Source organism: Crocuta crocuta, unplaced genomic scaffold (genome assembly GCF_008692635.1).
Source record: "Crocuta crocuta isolate KB4526 unplaced genomic scaffold, BGI_CrCroc_1.0 scaffold130, whole genome shotgun sequence".
Classification (NCBI taxonomy): Eukaryota; Metazoa; Chordata; class Mammalia; order Carnivora; family Hyaenidae; genus Crocuta; species Crocuta crocuta.
Genome location: NW_027527920.1, coordinates 2,908,180 through 2,927,800, shown reverse-complemented (window position 1 = coordinate 2,927,800; position 19,621 = coordinate 2,908,180). Strand labels below are relative to the sequence as shown.

The 19,621-nt window shown below is 35.1% G+C and overlaps 1 protein-coding gene across 6 annotated transcripts in view; it reads right to left on the bottom strand.

Annotated features, from left to right (window-relative positions):
• Positions 1–19,621, bottom strand: part of MYO9A (myosin IXA) — a 256,379-nt gene that overhangs the window by 82,385 nt on the left and 154,373 nt on the right. For 5 of the 6 annotated variants that reach the window (XM_077746199.1, XM_077746212.1, XM_077746209.1 and 2 more), the window contains 4 exons: positions 17,749–19,353; positions 13,928–14,027; positions 13,207–13,419; positions 4,583–4,695 (listed from right to left, as the gene is read on the bottom strand). In XM_077746199.1, the coding sequence (XP_077602325.1) occupies positions 4,583–4,695; positions 13,207–13,419; positions 13,928–14,027; positions 17,749–19,353 (2,031 nt within the window). The remainder of the gene's footprint in view (positions 1–4,582; positions 4,696–13,206; positions 13,420–13,927; positions 14,028–17,748; positions 19,354–19,621) is intronic. The other variant, XM_077746217.1, reaches the window with a different exon arrangement.

The following is a 19,621-nucleotide window of genomic DNA, read 5'->3' as shown; positions in this document are numbered from 1 at the left end:
CTGGATCACCTAGGTGCTCTGATGAAGATACAATTTTAAACCTTTCCACTTACCTTTATATAGTAAATGTTTTAATGTGACTGTTTTATATTTAGAAGTTATCAATATTATTATTTAACAAAAGCCATAATTTGAGTTGTTATTTTGCTCCAGGCACAAGTCCTTACACTGGCTTACCTTATTTAATTATAAAAAAAAGTTTACTTTCAAACTATAACAACCACTTTATAAGTGAAAACCTGGAGACTTATACCTTAGGTAACATTCCCAAGGTTACATAGCCAGTGAGTAATGAAGTTGAAAATCATAACTATTATATTGATTGTTATACTGCTTCATTCTTATTGTTTATATATAAGCCTCATTATTATTGTTTATATACTTTCTCCTATCATATAACTAATAAAAACAAAACACCTTAAGATAATAACAGTTCACATCTACTAACCATCATGTATCCTAACCCCATACTAGGAGCTTATTTGTGCATTCATTTGTTTTTGTTTTTTTTTAATTTTCTATGTTCATTCAATTAAAATAAATATGAGCATCTACCAGGAGTCAGGCATGATACGCCTTTATGATATACCTAATTTTCACAACTACTATGATAAATAGCTATTATTATCCTTACTTTTTACACATGAGCAAACTGAGGCTCAGAGGGCGGATGAAGCTAGAAGTTAAAAATCTATCTGGTTTTGAAATCGACATTTTTTCCTTTGTTCCTTTTTTTTTTTTAAAGCCTATTACTAAGCTTACACATCCATATACTGTAAAGAGAAGTTGTTCTACAAGGCTTATTACAAACAACAGCATCCTTCTGCCATCTCAATACTTTTCTGATCCCTGGAGGCAACCCTTCTAAACTGATGTAACCGACTTTTTAATATTTACCATACTCATATTGCTGTCATCTTTGTGACCAAAAGTAATGACAAAGCATGTTCCAACATTCCTGGTCTATACCCTCCACAAAGACCGGTATGCCCCCAATAGAATGAAATGGTAATTTGAGTTAGCTCAATATATAATATTTTCTTCTAGTAACAGCCACTTTTTATTACACAAATAATATTCACAACTAAGGTACATAGTTTCCTGTATAACCTATTTTTTCTTTACATTTGTTAATGTTTTGCTTTACTTACACACAATTCACTTCTAAATGCTTTCCTAGTTGTGTAAATCTCTGTTCAACATGTTAAAACATAGTAAGTATTCCATTTCTTTAAGAAATCTCTCTCAGAGCCTTCTAGTCTGCTCCAATCTGGCCTGGTTTCCCTCCATAACTGCTGTACAACCATCATTTGAAAAGCTACTTTTGTCATCATCACTATGGAAACTCCTTTTCTATTGTTTTATAATGACATGTTTTTAGTATGTGTCTGTTTTCATCTATTATGTTGGGCAATCATTGGGTGCTTTCAATCTAGAAATCCATGTCCTTCAGTTCCGTGAAATTTATTTGAATTACTTTACTCATGATTTGTCTACTTCATTTTCTTTGTTCAGTCTTTCTGGACTTCCTATTAATTGAGTCACTGGATCTTCTGAACTGCTCTATTTTCTTATCTTTTTTTTTTTTTAATTCCAGTTTACATACAATGCAATATTTGTTTCACGTATAGTGATTCAATACTTCCATACAACAGCAGGTGCTTATCACAAGTGCCCTCCTTAATCCCATCACCTATTTCTCCCAATCCCCACCCACCTTCCCTCTGGTAACCATCAGTTTGTTCTCTATAATTAAGAGTCTGTTTCTTAGTCTCTCTCTTTTTCTTTTTTTTTTCCTCCCCTTTGCTCATCTGTTTTGTTTCTTAAGTTCCATGGATGAATGAAACCATATAGTTTTTGTCTTTCTCTGACTTATTTTGCTTATTAGCACAGTACTCTCTAGCTCCATCCATATTGTTGCAGATGGCAAGGTTTCATTCTTTTTGATGCCTGAGTAATATTCCATTATGTATATACACCACGTTTTATCTAATTGTGAATGGACACTTGAACTGTTAATCATAATTTGGCCTTTGCAGATAATGCTGCTTTAAATATCAGGGTGCATGTATCCTTTTGAATCAGTATTTTGTATCCTTTAGGTAAACACATAGTATTGCAATTGCCAGATTATAGAGTAGTTCTATTTTTTAAGTTTCTGAGGAACCTCCGTACTGTTTTCCAGAATGCCACACCTGTTTGCTTTCCCACCAACAGTGTAAAAGGGTTCCCCCTTCTCTATATCCTCACCAACACCGCTATTTCTTGTCTTGTTGATTTTAGCCATTCTGGCAGGTGTGAAATGATATCTCATTATAGCTTTGATTTGTATTTCCTGACAATCAGTGATGTTGAGCATGTTTTCATGTGCCTATTGGCCATCTGTATGTCTTCTTTGGAAAAATGTGTACTCATATCTCCTGCCCATTTTTAATTAGATTATTCATTTTTTGAGTGTTGAGTTTTATTCTTTACATATTTTGGGTATTAACCCTTTATCAGATATATCATTTGCAAGTACTTTCTCTCTTTCCATAGGTTGTCTTTTAGTTTTGTTGATTATTTCCTTCACTGTGCAGAGCTTTTTATCTTAATGAGGTCTCAATAGTTCATTTTTGCTTTTGCTTCCTTTGCCACTAGGGACAGAGACAGGTCAAGTAAGAAGCTGCTGCAGCTGAGGTTAAAGAGGTTGCTGCCTGTTTTCTGTAGGATTCCTGTAGGATTTTGATATTTCCTGTTTCACATTTAGGTCTTTCATCCATTTTGAATATATTTTTGTGTATGGTGTAAGAAAGTGGTCTAGTTCATTCTTCTACATGTCGCTGTCCAGCTTTCTCAAAATCATTTGCTGAAGAGCCTCTTTTTTCCATTGAATATTCTTTCCTGCTTTGTCAAAGATTAGTTGGTCGTACATGTGTGGGTCCATTTCTGGGTTCTCTATCTGTCCCATTGATCTATGTGTCTGTTCTTGAGCCAATACCATACTGTCTTGATTATAGCCCCAAACAATTTTCTTATCTTTTCTTGTCTCTTTCATCTCTTTGTCTTTTTGCTCAACCTTCAGAGATATGTCCTCAACTTTCTTTTCAAATATTCTAGTTCTTTCTTTATGCTATCATATTTTTAGTTTTCAAAGGCCCTTTTAACAATAAATGTTTGTCTTTCATGCACTTTGTTTGGTTCCATGTTTGCAGTTATATTTATGCAGAAGGTCTGCTGATTAGTTTCCCTTGTCTGTCCTGAAGTTTCCTTTCTCCTGCATAGTTTATTTCTTCCAAGTTGTATTAGATCCATTAGTTTTAGTTTCTTTGATATAAGATGTTTCTTCAAATGCAGTGATAAAACATAGGGCTGAAAAGAAGCACTGTTTGGAAGTTCTAGTGTGCAAAGGTGGAGCTTCCAAACTGGTCTTCCTTGTATGGTTATCTGGCTAGTCCATTTTGTAGGGAGAGTCCCTAATACCAAAACCTCTAGGTCTTTCCTTGAAGGTTGTACAAAAGTCCCAAAGACTTTTCGAACCATCTGCTTAGGGGATATATGAAATGTGGAAGCTGAAAGGAAGAAAAGGCTGGGGGAATCTTAATATTCAGTATGTAAACATGATTACATCTCCTTATTCCAAATATATATCCCAGTCCTCAAATGTATCTGAGTACTCCAAGTAAAGAGATCTTCTTTTTTATCCTTTCCAGAGAATAAATCTCCAGCTTTCTGCTAGGACTGGGGAATATCAGTCAGCCAGAAGCTTTTTTTTCAGGTTTACCCAGATGGTTTATGATTCAGCTTTCTTCTATTAAGACATTTAAAATTTGTCTATTTGCTTTTTGGATTCCACAATTTTATTATTGTCTCTAACTGTTTTATACTTTGTTGTTGTTTGTCCTACATAGGTTTTGTTGTTTTAACAATTTTGGAGGAGGAAGTAGAAATTAAGTTTATATATTTAATCTGCTATTTCCAGCCATATGTTCTTCCTATTACGGTATATCTTTTTCCCAAAATTTGATCTCTAACATAATCTGGTCAGGATTTGCATTATCTTGGATTATGCCTCTATACACATTAAGGAAGCAGTCTTTAATAGGACTAAGAACCAGAGAGATTTCAATGTAATCTTCAGGTGTTCCGGGAAGGCCCAACTGCCTTCTATAACACAATAAGAGACAAAGATATTTACTTGTCAAATAACAACTCCATATATTCTCTTAAAGGCAAGAAAATTATTTCCTGGCAGTCTTTTCCAGTTCCATTTGTAAAACACTTAATTCAGAACAGAATCCAAATCCAAAGCTGGAAAATATTTTCACTGTCATCTGGTCTAATCTCCCTTCTCTTACAACAAAAAAATCACAAGTTATATAATGATTTAAAGACTTCATCCAAATCACAGTGCTAAACATAAAGCTCCTCATGTAAATCTGATCAGGTGCCTGTCACACAGTAAGTACGTAATACTTGTTGAAAAATAGATAAGTTTCAAAACCAGCTGCTCTAACAATTTGCTTCTTACAGGAGGCTAAGTATAAACTATAGTCAATTAATAAATAAAATGATAATACCCCTATTAACTCAGTGTATATACCTTATATCCGAATCTGAAGCCTTCTGCCTCACTGCCAATTTTGTAATCTCTCCTTGAGACATAGTCTTATGAAGCTTTGCTTCTTCATCAACTGAAGAAAATCGCTGTGATGTCTGTAATAATTACATATATGGAAGACTTTAAAACCAAGTAACTATAAGACAGCACTGTAATTAAAACTCAAGTTACAGAATTGAGAATTTTATCTATTAAAAATATATAAAAATACATTCATATTATTCAGCAACTCATTGAAATAAAAGAACCTACTAAAAACTTTATTAACTTCCTAGTAATCTGAAGTAAAGAGAACCTGGGTCAATGAAATGCTGAATAGTACCTACCAGCTCATGTTTTCTGACAACTTAACAATGAATATCAAGTGGAAAGGTATGAAAGAAATCAAAGCCAAATAAAGATACAGACAAAAGATCCAGGATCTGATAAATCTACAGACAAAAGATCCAGGATCTGATAAATCTAGAATACTAAGTATAGTATTTCATGCCTCCTTTTATTTGTCCCTACAAGGTAATAATTATTATGACCTAACATGCTATTATAGATTCTTATTATATACCCAGTCAAGGATTTTAAAAAGCTAGATCAAAGGAAGATTTAAAACAAACAAACCCAAAGACCAAAATATTAAAGATCATTATCACCACTAATGCTCTATACTATAAACGACTTACATGGCTTTATCAAACTGGGACCTGAATTTCAATTGGCAATTTTTGTTCCATTTGTTTACAATGTGCCCCTTTAAAATTTGGAGGAGAAAAATTCTTGTTACCTATTCAAATCATTTCCTAGTGTTTCATTTTTCTATAAGTATAGGATGTTTTCTTTAGCCTTTTAGTCTGCTTGACTATGGCCTTAACAACTGAAATAGAAAATAATGTGGTTTGTTAAAATTTAAAGAACAGACTTCTGCTTCTGGCCAGAAGAAGTAACAGGAACCTGTTTTATCCTCCTGTCTGAAACAACCAAAAACAAAAACAAAACAAAAACTCAGACAAAATATTAAGAACCAGCAGTTATCAAGATGATGGACAGGGATGCCTGAGAGATGGGAAACAAAAGAAGTAGGCCTTTCAGCTTCCCCAGCCTAGTGCCTTTAGGCAGTTTCCAGGCTGTGACACAGGGAGGGAGAGTTCACGTAAACCCTGGTGAACGCTCTGAGTTGAACACATGAAGCTGAAGTCCAGAGAGACCAAGGTGACTAGAGACCAAAAGACAGAGTACTGAAGAGGAAAGAGATGCACAAATAAAGATTCTAGAGATCTTCATAAGTTATTTAACTTAGTACCATCAACACTTCTGTGTCAGACAACTACCCAAGACCAGGCAAACGACCACCTAAAAGGATGAAAGGTAATAGAACCTCACTCCTACAAAATCCCAGTAATAGTGCTTGTGCCCAAGAGTCAGAATATATAACTTTATGATTCCCAGGGCACTGAGTGAAGTACACAGAGGATCTTGCTTCAATAGTCAAGAATAATGAGCCCTAGGTGAACTATTGCTCTGTTTAAGCCTAACAAATCTTTGTTTTATTTAATAAAAACTGTATATTAAGTACAGAACATTCTCGATTTACATATACATATTACAATGATTACTACAGCCAGACTTATTTAACATATCATCTCCTCACATGGTTTGTGTTCTGGCAGTGAGAACACCTGAAAGCTACTCTTTTAAAAAATTTCCAATATTCAATACAATGAGACTAACAAATCTTAAAAGGAAGACCTAATTGCTTAGGAATAAACTGTTTCCAGAACCAAGTTCTAGAATATTACTGGAAATAACAGTCTCAAGAATATTAAGTAAATACAAAAGTATCTAGCACCCAATAAGACAAATTCACAATATTGGGCATCCAATAATAAACTAGGCATGCAAAGCAATAACAGTATATGACTGACAAAGAAAAAAAAATTAATCCATCTATAGTGACCCAAAACTGACACAAATACTGAGGATTAGGAGATCAGAGAACTGACAAAATGACTTAAAACTGCGTGTGATTCAAAGTGACATATTTTTGTTTTTAATTTTTTAATGTTTGTTTATTTTTGTGATAGAGACGGAGTATGAGTTGGGAAGGAGCAGAGAAAGACAGGGAGGGAAGGGAGAAAGACGGAGGCAGAGAATCTGAAGCAAGACCAGACTCTAAGCTGTTAGCACAGAGCCCGATGTGGGGCTCAAATCCATGAACTGTGAGATCATGACCTGAGATCATGAGCTGAACTTGGACACTTAACCAACTGACCTATCCAGGTGCCTCCAAGGTGACATATTTTTAAAAACACTGCTTCTGAGGAAAATGAAAGTAAAAAAGAAGAAAGGGGTGCCTTCTGGAGACTGAGTAGTGAAAGCAAAAAGAAGTAAAAGTGTAAAATTTAGAATCTAGCAAGGCAAAAAAAGAAGCAAAAAATGGAGGACACGACAATGCTTTCACCACACATACACACAGACACACACACACACACACAGAAACTAACAGAGTCAAAACAGGCTGCCTATAAAAGAAATTTATCCTTGTTACACAGACAGAAGGGGAAGCCCTTGAAATCAAGTTAGTTATAAACTATCCCAAATGAACATGCATAAATTAAGATATACAAAATCTACACAAGCTACAATAAGAAAACAAAGAAAATGAGAACCAAAATTCAATTGATTAACCCATCTCCCACTGAACAAAAACCAAGCATGAAGCAGAAAACCGTAAATCAAAAATGAATTTAAAACTTCACATATATGAAATACCATATTAATCAGAAATTCAAAAATTAAAAACAGAAATGAGCTCCCCACTCCCTAGAAAAACCAGGAAGAAGCAAAGGGAATGGAATGAACGCAGGAAAGAAATAAAAATATAGTAAAGAATAACTTAGAAGATGCCCAAGGGAGAAAATATACAAATACAAATTCAAAAGGGATTAAACAAAGGCAGGAAGATAATAAAGAATATAAAGTGATTAAAAAGAAATTAATAAAAAGAGTCAGAGAGAAAGTGGTTGAGATGGAAGATAAGAAAAGAAGATAAAAATTATTTATAATTGGGAGTCCCTACACAAGGAAAACAAAACAAGGAATAGAACACAATATCTAAAGCTGTAATCTATGAAAGTGTTTCAAAAAATAAGGCAAAGCCCAAATTTATACACACACACACACACACATACACACACACACACACAGAAGTCCTGCAGGTATATGGGATAACTTAACCTGTGATGATCAAATTGAAGACATATCCTAAATTTTAGATATAAAGAAAGAAAGCCTGAAGGTCTTCAAGTAAAAAATGCCAATAACTCTTTGTAAGAGCAAGAGAATTAGACTGGTAACAGACTTCCAAAAATAAGAAATAAAGTAAGACAACAAAATAGCATTTTCAAAACCTCAGGTATGAATTAAAGTATGAATCAAGGATTTTATATGTAGCCAAGATGTCCCTTCAAATATCAAGGGAATTCCAGAGGTATAGCCTTCCTGAGTAAAGTACTAGGAGAAAAGGTACAACCAATTGAGAGATAAATATGGAAACTTCAGCAAAATATTTGATATGATCATTTCAGATATTTAATAGCTCTAAGACAAAAAATAAAGGTGGGGACTAGAGTCAAAGAATGTAAAATTAAATGTTCTGACTAAGCAAAAGTAAAAGCCTAAAAAACAGAAGAAACGTAGAATAGAATAATTTATCAATAGTTGTGCCAAAACTGGTAAGAATTAAAAAATATTGTTTACAAACAACTAACTTAAGAATAATAGATTAAATTAAAATATGGTAAATTAAGGGCATTTTTAAAAGTTATATACAAACCCAGAGAAAAAGAGCATACCACCTCATATCAAAAGAAATTTTAAAAAGTGAAAGAAAAAAGCAACAAACAGCAAACTTAACATAATGCAGAATAACATAAAATTGTAAGAGTTGAGACTGAATCTATCAGTTATATCAATAAATGGATTTAACTCATATATAAGGCCAAAAAATTTTAATTTGGTTCACAAAGTAGGAACCAACTATAATGCATATAAAACATGCATCTAAAACAAAAGGGTTCAGAAAGGCTAAAAATAAAGGAACGAGTAAACGTATTCTAGGCAAATGGAAATAATTAAGAAAATAGAGGCTATGATATTATTGGTTAAGTAGAATTCAAGCAAAAAGCACTGAATGTGACAAAGAACACTTTTTAATACGAAAAGCCATAATTCACGGTGAATAATAGGAAACTTTAACACAACATTCTCTGTATAAAACAGCGGTATAAATAATAATAAGTATATAGAAGATAAACACCTCATCAGTAAGGAAGAAATTATGGTTATATATTGAAATTTTACATTCTAAATACAGAATAAACCTTCTTAAAAAATGCACAAGGTACAGTCACAAAAACTGACCACATATTAAGTAACAAAGAAAACAACAACTGAAGACTTAAACACATTAGAACAAACAAGATACATCTGAAGTAGTGATCAGAAAAAAATTCATAGCCTTAAAAACCTGTACCAATAAAAATAACTTTAATAATGAATTAAATTCCCCACTAAAAATGTAGCAAAAGAAGACAGTAAACCAAAAGAAAATATAAGGAAATAAAGGTAAAAGTGGAAATCAGTGGGGAATGGGGGCATGGGGACACTAGATACAATAAATAAAAATTCTGTTATTTTGGAAAAAAGTAACAAAGACAAATGACTAATTTAAAAGGAAAAAGGAAAAAACAACAAATCTACAAAATACGAAATGATGAAAGAAAAATAACCATTGAAACAGATTTTTTTAAAAATCATGAGACTATTTCCAGACCTCTATGCAAATAAATCTAGAAAATTAGATGAAATGAATAATTTCATAAGAAAAAATGAATTATCAAAATTGACTCCCTCAGATAGAAAGCTTATGAGACTAATTTCTCTAGAAGAAATACAGGAAACAAGGAAATATACCATAAAAAAGTACCAATCCAAGATGGTTTCATAGGGAAATTCTACCACATCTTTAAAGAGCAGAGTTGCGATGCTATGAACAATCCATATATAAATACTAAGTGATTCAACAGTATGGCTGCTGTGCTGGGACTGCCAATCCAAACCTTTCATGTCAAACTCTGTTCAATATCAACCAGATTTCTAATTTCCAAGACCCATCTCAAAATCACCAGCCCAGGTTCTAAAATTTTATAAACATCCTCTCTTGAGGCTTCCCCTTTCTGAGACCTAATCAAGGTGGATTTTCCTTTACTGTAAAATGAGATAAAAAAACTTAGCCTTACTCTATCTACAGGTTTTTCTGGCAATCTTCTGTGGAGTGAGTAGTGGTGAGAAGGAAAATTCAACAAAGATAAGGACTCATGAATGTCTCAGAGAATAACAAAGAGAAACAGGAAGTTGACAGTAGGTTTGGGGATAAAATGAGAAGTTTATCATACTGGAGATAAAGAAGACAAATTTTGGAGAGCTATTTAGAAGTCATGCCCATAGAGATGATTACTTTCCATCTAGGGAAAGACAGAGAAAACATAACGTTACCTATACCAGTCCTACTAATAAGGAATAGAAATGATGTGACTAACTCACTTACTATCTAGAATACCGTGAGACTAAAAAACTATATGAAAACTTTCTCAAAAATATTACATGACAGGGGCGCCTGGGTGGCTTAGTCGGTTAAGCGTCCGACTTTCGCTTAGGTCATGATCTCGCGGTTCGTGGGTTCGGGCCCCGCGTCGGGCTCTGTGCTGACTGCCAGCTCAGAGCCTGGAGCCTGTTTCAGTCTGTGACTCCCTCTCTCTGACCCTCCCCTGCTCATGCTGTCTCTCTCTCTCCTAGAAATAAATAAAACATTAAAAAATATATATATATTACATGACAGAATATATCATTATTCTTGGGTAAAAGCCGACACAATGGATAGAACTGAATGAGAGCAGCATACAGAGATTAAACAGTTACTCATGTGGCAGAATTAAAGGCAGAAAGTTTAAAGAAAAAAAAAAAACACCAAAGGAGGAAACTACTACTCTTTCCACTCCTCCTAGTAGGTAACAATTAATTAATGTTAATTTAATTAATTAACCACTGATGAATTCCAGAGGTAGTGCTTATCAAATTCTCTTCAGGTAATTCATTTATAACTGTCTTTATCCCATTGGATCAGTTATTTCACAAGTAGAAAGGTAAGATGGCTTCTTCCAAGATTGAATGACACTCTTTTTAGCGAATGTCAGAGTGACAGGATGATCACTTTGTCCAGAAAAAAAAAAATCCAGTTTTTTAAAAATCCATGTGCCTAGAAAAATCAAGCCTATTGAAAACCCTGGAGATACCTGAATTTTTGAGAATTCAGTAGATCCCATTTATAAACAATTAGTCTTCGTCTTCACAATAACAGATAACATTAGAACATGGCATATTTTCAAAATAAACAAACAGAAACACATTTTAAACTGTTTCTACCCTTTCCACCCCAACCCCAATTAGTATCTATCAGCATATTCTAGAAAGCAAAGCTTCTTCATGCAAGTGTCCACCAGAAACAAACACCACCACCTGTTCCTAAAATAGCTAGTGATGAAACAGAAAGACAGTGAAAAAGCTGGGGCTATATACACTGTGCAGGGATACAGAGTGCTCTACAACTACTGGCATGCAGTGACCGTCAAAAGCAGGTGAACAGAATCATAGGCAGAGGCTACCAGCTAGAACCCTTAAAGGGGACCAAATGCTCCAAGCAGAAAGCCCAACTTCCAGTTCATCTCAGTAAGAGATTTCAGTGAGGAAGAATTCTACCACCAAAAGGACTAAGGTTTGTAACAAAGAAAACTCTCAGGAACAAAACAGCAATTAACAAATGCTAAGTTCTTCCACTAATGAAAAATCTACGTACGTTTTCGAGAATAATTTAAGTATGCTCCCTATTTACACTAAAAAAAAGTACTTTTCAGTAAAATTAGTTGCTCTGTAACATAATTTCATCTGTAACTACTAATCACATGGTAGAGTACGTTTTATTATTTATAACTCAAAAACAGGGCACCTCCAAAATGGAGTTACTTTACCCTACACTGAAGAGAAGGCTTTGGCTCTGGTTACATATATTAATAGACAGACAGATTGTTTCTAACTTTTACAACCCTATGGTTTAGCTCAGGGTTATGACTCATTTGTCTAATTAAAGAACTAGTCATACATTTTTTCTATTTTTATTTTTTTTTCTTAGAATACCAATATTATCATTTAAAAATGGGGTCTATTTCTAACAGAAGATAAAGACAATGAGGGTATTCTAGAAATTAGCAGAAAATTTAATTCTTTGGCACAAACAGCTTACAACAGCTCAAAGATAAAATATTTAGTACGTCAAAAGAAGACCAACCTAAAATTTTTCTCCCATAATGAACACATACTAAAGAAGAACATTAGAAACCCAACTTAATTAAGGATATGCATAGAAATAAACTGCATATATCACTCCATTTGATGAGTGATCATGTTTTAGTACATATTAGACGTACAGACTCCTTATATTGTGGATTTTCCAGGACAATTCCAAAATCAAACATTTTATATCCATAAATACATGCATACCTGTCAAACTATATATACCTAATTTTGGATGAAATATGATGATCAAGTTATATTCTTAGTCAAATATTTTGACTAAGTGCAGCTTTATTCAAACTCCAATGTTATAATTTGTGATCAGTCCAAATTCACATTACATACAGACTTCTACCTGGATAGGTTGGTCCAGGAAAACATTTTTGGCATTGTTCATTTGTTAAAATTTCATGTTAAGGGGTGCCTGGGTGGTACAGTTAGTTAAGCGTTTGACTCAATCTCGGCCCAGACCGTGATCTCACAGTTCGTGGGTTCAAGCCCCGCACTGGGCTCTCTTCTTCTTTCTGACCTTCCCCTGCTTGTATGTGCTCACTCTCTCTCTCACAAAATAAATAAACTTAAAAAAAAAATCACGTTTATTTCAATTACTAAATAATTGTGGAGGGAAGCAAGTTTAAAGGCCAAAAGCAAAAAAAAAAAAAAGATAGGAGAGTACCATTTCAGTTAAAAGCGAATGAAGTATTTAACAATACTCAATTTACTAGACCAAGGATCAATCGGCAAACTATGGCCAGCAGGTCAAATACAGCCCACTGTTTTTGTAAACAGTTTTACTGGAACACAGTTCTGCCTATTTGTTTAGTTATTATCTATGGTTGTTTTCACTTTACAACAGCAGAGCTGACCAAGAACATCTAAAATGTTTACTATCAGATCCTTTACAGAAAACAGTTGGTGGCCCCTGCTTTAGACTTTTTAAGATATAACAAAAAATCTCTACATTAGTACTAAATTAAATAACCCTAACTTTCTCTAATTTATGATTTGAGAAATGCTGTTAAAGTGCCCTTTATCTGGTCTTATTAAATTAAGGTTTAGTTTTATTGCTGTGTTCACTGAGGTTTCCCATGTACAAACCATTATACAAGGAAGAAGCTGTGAAGGTTAGCTTTAGATTAGCAAAGACTAGTCACTATTCCCATTAGATTTGCTTGTTCCCTATTTTTCTTATATTGCTATAAAATTACCATTTCGGAGTCACTGTGAGAGGCCTGACCCAGGCTGGGTGCAGGCCCTAGCTCAGAGTGAGAAGCTTGGTCAAGGGAGAGAATGGGCTCAATAATGTCATCGTAATCATCTTCCTCTGTATCCCCCTCCCCATCGGCAAAAGTACCTCTAGTCAAGAAATCGGAGCGCGTCCGCGCCATTCGAGCTTTCTTTTTATGGGCCGGTCTGGCAACCTGCTTGACCAAATGATAAAACAAATAACACAACAATGTTTTGTTTTGGTTTTTTTGGAGATGATGTCAATGAAAGACATCAGAGAGCTCATGAATTTCTTGAAACATCCCTCCACCCCACTGTATCCTCTCTACTAGAAGTGACAGAGATAACCAAAAGCAATCCATATACATTATTCTGGACAAAGAACACGAATGGAAGCTAAATCTACACTGTTCTCCATAGCCAAGGAAGTCATTTTTCACTGCCATAATATGTCACCAAAGTCACTTGCATAAATTGCCTTCTTTTTTTAAGAAAAGTCTTTTTTGTAAACATAATCTGGGATTTTATACACCATTCCTTCCCTGAAGTACACCTCCCTAAGTATAACAGACTTAACTCATGGCTTCTTTCCCATAAACACTTGGGAGTAAATGTATAAATGAGGTGCTCTACTTATTAGAATAATAATTTCCAAAATAAGTGCATCTATGTTGTATAAGCGAGATAAAATTCAATTCTTACCTCTCCTTGGCCCGGCCCAGTTAACTTCACAGGTTTCCAATTTGGTTCATCTTGTTTATGGAGTAGAGGATTTCCACTGCTTAAGGCTTCCTTCTGGACACTTAGGATAAACCAACAGGATTACATTTCAATTCCTAGCAGACATCGCATGGCAATAGTCTTAAAGTACAATATGAAATATGACCTAACAAGCCAAGTCAAAGAATTCTAGCATATTACATAAATATTTCCTGATCTTATCCAGTTCCTAAAACAACATATCAATGTTTTTCTGCCTACCCTAATTAATAGTATTATGAAGAATTAACATATGTGACTGAATTACTGGAAGCCTATCCCTAATAATCACTGGGTATATTCTATTATGCATATGTTTAAGAATAGTAGCAGCAGAATTAACTAAAGAAAACAAATGGATTTGATAAGGGAAAATACTACATTCCCAAATCTTTAAAATTAGTCTTAGAAGGGACCTTTTATTCTAATCATTATAAAATATCTGATAACTATCTTAGTTTTAAAATTGTTATACAGAGCAATGAGGTTGCCTAAGAGGCTCAGTCGGTTAAGTGTCCGACTTTGGCTCAAGTCATGATCTCATGGTTCATGAGTTCAAGCCCTTCATTGGGCTCTGTGCTGTCAGCTCAGAGCCTGGAGCCTGCTTTGGATTCTATGTCTCCCTCTCTCTCTCTCTCTCTCCCCCTCCCCGACTCGCATTCTGTCTCTCAAAAATAAACATTAAAAAAATTTTTTTAATTGTTATACAGAACAAAATCAACACTAGAAGGATAAAGAAACTGTTACCAAGTTAAAAGATAGTCCAAGCAGATAGTCCAGTGTTTATGAAACTTAAATTTTGCTTAAATAACCACATGATGTGACTACTTTATCATTATATTCTATGTAGAAATGGATACCTGCTGAAATTCTGAACAGAATCCAGTACTTGCATGGCCCCAATTATCTACCTTAACTCAGAACCATGAGTCTTAAAATTTATCAACATACCACTAACCTCTCCTTAGCAGAGCTATAAGCTCACTGAGAATCATACCTTACCTTCTAACATAGTGGTGGGTTTAAAGTACACACTAACATGATACAAGTTGGCAGACTAACTGCTCTCTCATGCAAAATCTTCCATTTAATTTTTACAAATGAAGACCGAGGGGCCATAAGAGGTTATACTGTCCTTTACCCTATGCATAAATCCCTAAACAACCCTAAATAGATGAAATCTTCCCTAGCTAAAGGCATCTATGGTATCTCCCTTTTTGACCAATGAATGATCAAACCTAGCAATCGTAGGCTATCCTAAAAGATTCCCTTTTATTAAAATCTATCTTGCCACATTAAAGTCTATTGGCCTTTGATTTATTCTCAAAACAGGGAAACAATTATCAGGAACTTTGACAGCACCTGAACACCCTAGCCAACTTTTAAAATCACAGCATTTTCTTTATATTTCTCCATGATTTCTTTTTTGTTCTTCATCATTAACCAGATGAAAGCCACTATGCACTTTATCTATGGAAAGTGCATTTCTTTTCTATAGAAAGATCACTAATCTAAAATTACTTCCTAATCATGAAATCCAATGGCAATTCCTAATCATGAAACTCAAGTTCCATTCCCAGCTATTTCTCTCCGTATGTGATCTTGAACAAGTCATTTCATCTCTATAGGCCCAAGTGAGCTCACTTACAGTATGTGGGAACTGGACAAAATAATTTAGAAACACCAACATTTAGAACTCTATAAATTGCTAAGATTTCTAGTATTATTACTGATACAAGAGAAGCTTTTAAATATGAATTTTACTTAAGCTTTCACAGAAACAACCTAACACAATCATTTTGATGATAAATAGATCTTAATGAGACAAAGCAAACTAGATCAAGTATCCTTAAGATTGTTTATCTTGGAAAAATGATAAAAGTAGTTACAAGAATTGACAAGAATGATCAATGTTTTTGAAATCTATAAGTAAGCCATTTACAGAACTGATTCATAGATCCAACAACTACACAAACATAATACCAACACACACACACATACACACACACACACACACCCCTCCCATCACTGAACTTAATGAGAATGAAAGGAAATAATGTTTTTAACTCTCTGATGGGCTTATATATGCTTACACAAAGTCTTTGAACTTTTGGGCAATCTCTAGGTTAATGGGCAAGTATAGACCTCAAGCTGTCATTTAATCCAGCTGCATTTCATAATACCAAACAGAAACCCCTGATGGAAAAATAAAATATCAGTGCTCTTTTGCTCATATTTACAAAGGGTTTCCATAAAATCTGTACATAATTTTAAAGACAAAAAGACTTAAAAAGCTTAAGCTATGATAAGAGTGAAAAGGATATTTTCATAGTTAATGTGAAACGTTAATTTTTTTTAGCTCTAAGATATATACCCTCCCTTTCATTTAAACACTGACATTCTCAAGACACCTTGATGGCTAAGTTGGTTGATCATCCGACTCTTGATTTTGGCTCAGGTCATAATCTCATGGTTGTGATACTGAGCCCTGCACTGGGCTCCACACTTACATGGAGCGTGGGACTTGCTCGGGACTCTCTCCCTCTCTGCCCTTCCGCCACTGGTTCTCTCTCTCTCTCTCCCTCTCCCACCCAAAATAAAAATTTAAAAACAAAATACTGACATTGTCCCATAAGAACTGAATGAGTTCACTATACAACAAAGACTTAATAAAATTTCTTAAATTTTATCATCTTTGTTTTTATGTTCCACTTAAAAAGGGCTTTTCTCATGGTGACCACTAGTTAAGAAAACTTACAAGTATAAAGAACATCTACTTAAGTAGTCAAACTCTTAGAAACAAAGTAGAATGGTGGTCACCAGAGGGACGCCTGGGTGGCATAGTCAGTTGAGCATCCAACTCTTGATTTCAGCTCAGGTCATGATCTGAGGGCTGTAAGATTGAGCCCCATATTGGCTCTGCACTAAGCAAGGAGACTGCTTGAGATTCTTTCTCTTTCCCTCCCTGTCCTGTGCCCCCCTACCCGCTCTCAAGTGCACATGCGCTCTCTCTCTCCCCCTCTGCCCCAAAAGAAAGAAAGAAAGAAAGAAAGAAAGAAAGAAAGAAAGAAAGAAAGAAAGAAAGAAAGAAAGAAAGGAAGAAAAGAAAGAAAGGAAAGGGAGGGAGGGAGGGAGGAAAGAAGAATGGTGGTTTCCAGGGGCTTGGAATAAGGAGAATGGGGTAGTTGCTGTTTGATAGGTAGTAAGAGTTTCTCTTGCAAGATGAAAAAGTTCTACAGATCCACTGTACAACAATGTGCAAATAGTTAACACTACTGCCCTATATAATTAAGAATGGTTACGATGGTAAATTTTATTCTTTTTCTGTTTTTTACTACACATAAAAAAAGTATAAAGTACTCAGAGAAGACCCAATAGGCCAATAGCTGGGACAAAGTATATTAACTTTTAAGTCTGACACTAACAACCTTGGACTTGCCACACCTGAAAGATCTAAGACAACCAGCATTTGCTGAATGCTTAGCCTACTATATTTTCAGGCACCATACTGACCTTCACAAATGCCTTCTCACTTAATGAGGAGGAACCAAAAAACTCTATCTATGCTTAGTCAAAGAGCCCTATGGTATAATTATATCCAATTTCAGGAATCTGCTAGAGTCAACAATTAGGGAATTTTTTTTACACAGAGAAAATGGCTTATTTCAGTAGCACCCATACAAATAGTTGAGGTAGATTTAAGCACCTTAATAAAATTCACCAAAAAGTTTCCCATTTATACAGAAAATAAATATTTCACTTACAGGGAAATATTCATACTGTCCTTTGGTGTGAAGAAAATGACCCTATTAGTTCCATCTCTGGAAGGGCCATCAGATTTGTGGATATAAGACTGAGTTGGCCTATGATGCTCTCTTTTTGAAATACGATTATTAGAAAGTTTACAGGCTACGTTCATTTGGGTACACATTCTGTCTGTCTTGGATAATTCCTTGGTACTAGTAGATTGGTATGGGCTTCCTTTCCTTTCAAAGAACAAGGTGACAGGTCGGTCCTTCTGGGATAGGTGAGCAGAAGGGCTGTCTTTTGGAAGAAGAGCTGCATCTTTTACAGTTACGAATGGAGGCCCTAGTACATTGGGTTCTCCCTTATTTGGAGTATTCAGAATGAGGAGAGAGGAAGGCCTCTCTACTCTTTGTTTTGATGGATGGAAAGACGGTGCCAGGAATGACTCCCCAGTTCTTGGCCTTTCAATGGTCTTGAAGGCTTTACGTTCCTTCTCTAAAATATCTGTTTGCTGACGAATCTGTTCCATCATCTCTTTTTCATTCTGCTGCTGCAAATGCCTTTGCCTTTCTTCCTTCTCAGTGTTTAGCTTTTCTAACTTCTTCAGCACAGTATTAGAAGAATCCGTATTCAAAGACCTAACAACTTGATTTTCTCCCGAGGAGTGGTCCTTTCTGGCTTCCCTGCTGATATCCAAAGTAAGAGCTGAAAGTGTTTCTTCACTTTCTAGGAGCTTGTTTCTCTGGATACCTGTGTCTAGTTGGGAACTTGTTTTCAGTGGGTCTTGTTGAGGAATATAAAAAAATGTAGGCAGACTATTTGAAATAAAGGGCTCTCTCAGCTGTGGCTTACAAGTAATAGATTCAGAACTGCAAACCAGTTTTTCCTTCATAGTCCCATTCTTCAAATGCACCGAGTCAGATGGTGTCCCCTTTTCAACTGTTGTATAGTTAATATCATTTGAGGCACTGAGGGCATTGTCCTGTGAATCAAATTTTGGACTACTAGATATTTTGGATGACAGAAACTGCAAGTCTCCTTCATCTAAAATTATGGACTGGAGTTTGCTCTTCTGGCCTTCCTCACAGCTCAGAAGTTCTAAGCTTCCTTGAGAGCTTTCACTGTCAGGTGTACCCTGTGGAGACTGAAGGCCTTCAGGCATCAGTTCTGTAGACCATCTACGTTCCTCTGAAGGAGACATGCCACCAAGAGAACGAACTTTTAGCAATTCTAAACTAAATATAGCTTGCTCTAGTTCTCTCATTCTCCGACTTTCTCTTTTGGCCCGACCTACTTTTTTCTGGTGGAGATCCTCCAAGGACTTAGGTCTCTCTCTTACAATCACTTGTTCCTGCAAGTCCACACCACTTTGGCTTCTAGCTCTCTCCTGTCGCTTGTTTGGGGACTCTTTCAAGCAGTCCATTGAATTCTCCTGGATAATTCGATTACTCTCTATCACAGATTTACATTCCTCTATAGCTTTCACTCGGTTGTCAAAGGAACAATCCTCCCATTCTGAAGGGTCTGAGCCCTGAATTTCGAGAGCTCCATATGGCTCAGGATCTGCCAACCCAAGTTCTACTTTTGTTTCTTTCAGTCTTTGTTCTTTTAAAACCTTAAATCTATATAAAAAGAGGAGAAAATGGGTTAGAAAGATTTTTTAGTTAATGCTACAGAGATTACATTTTAACGAGAATTTAAGAAATAAATGGAAAGTTTCAAAATTTTCTTCTTAAACTAACTTGGATGCACATTTCACAATTCTATTCCTATGAGTGAGATATTTTATTAAGTACATTAATCTTAATAGGGATCTAGTCAAAACATAAACTAACTCAGAAGTAAAGCTCTCATTTTAAAATATCTTTATTTAAAGGTACACCTTAAAAA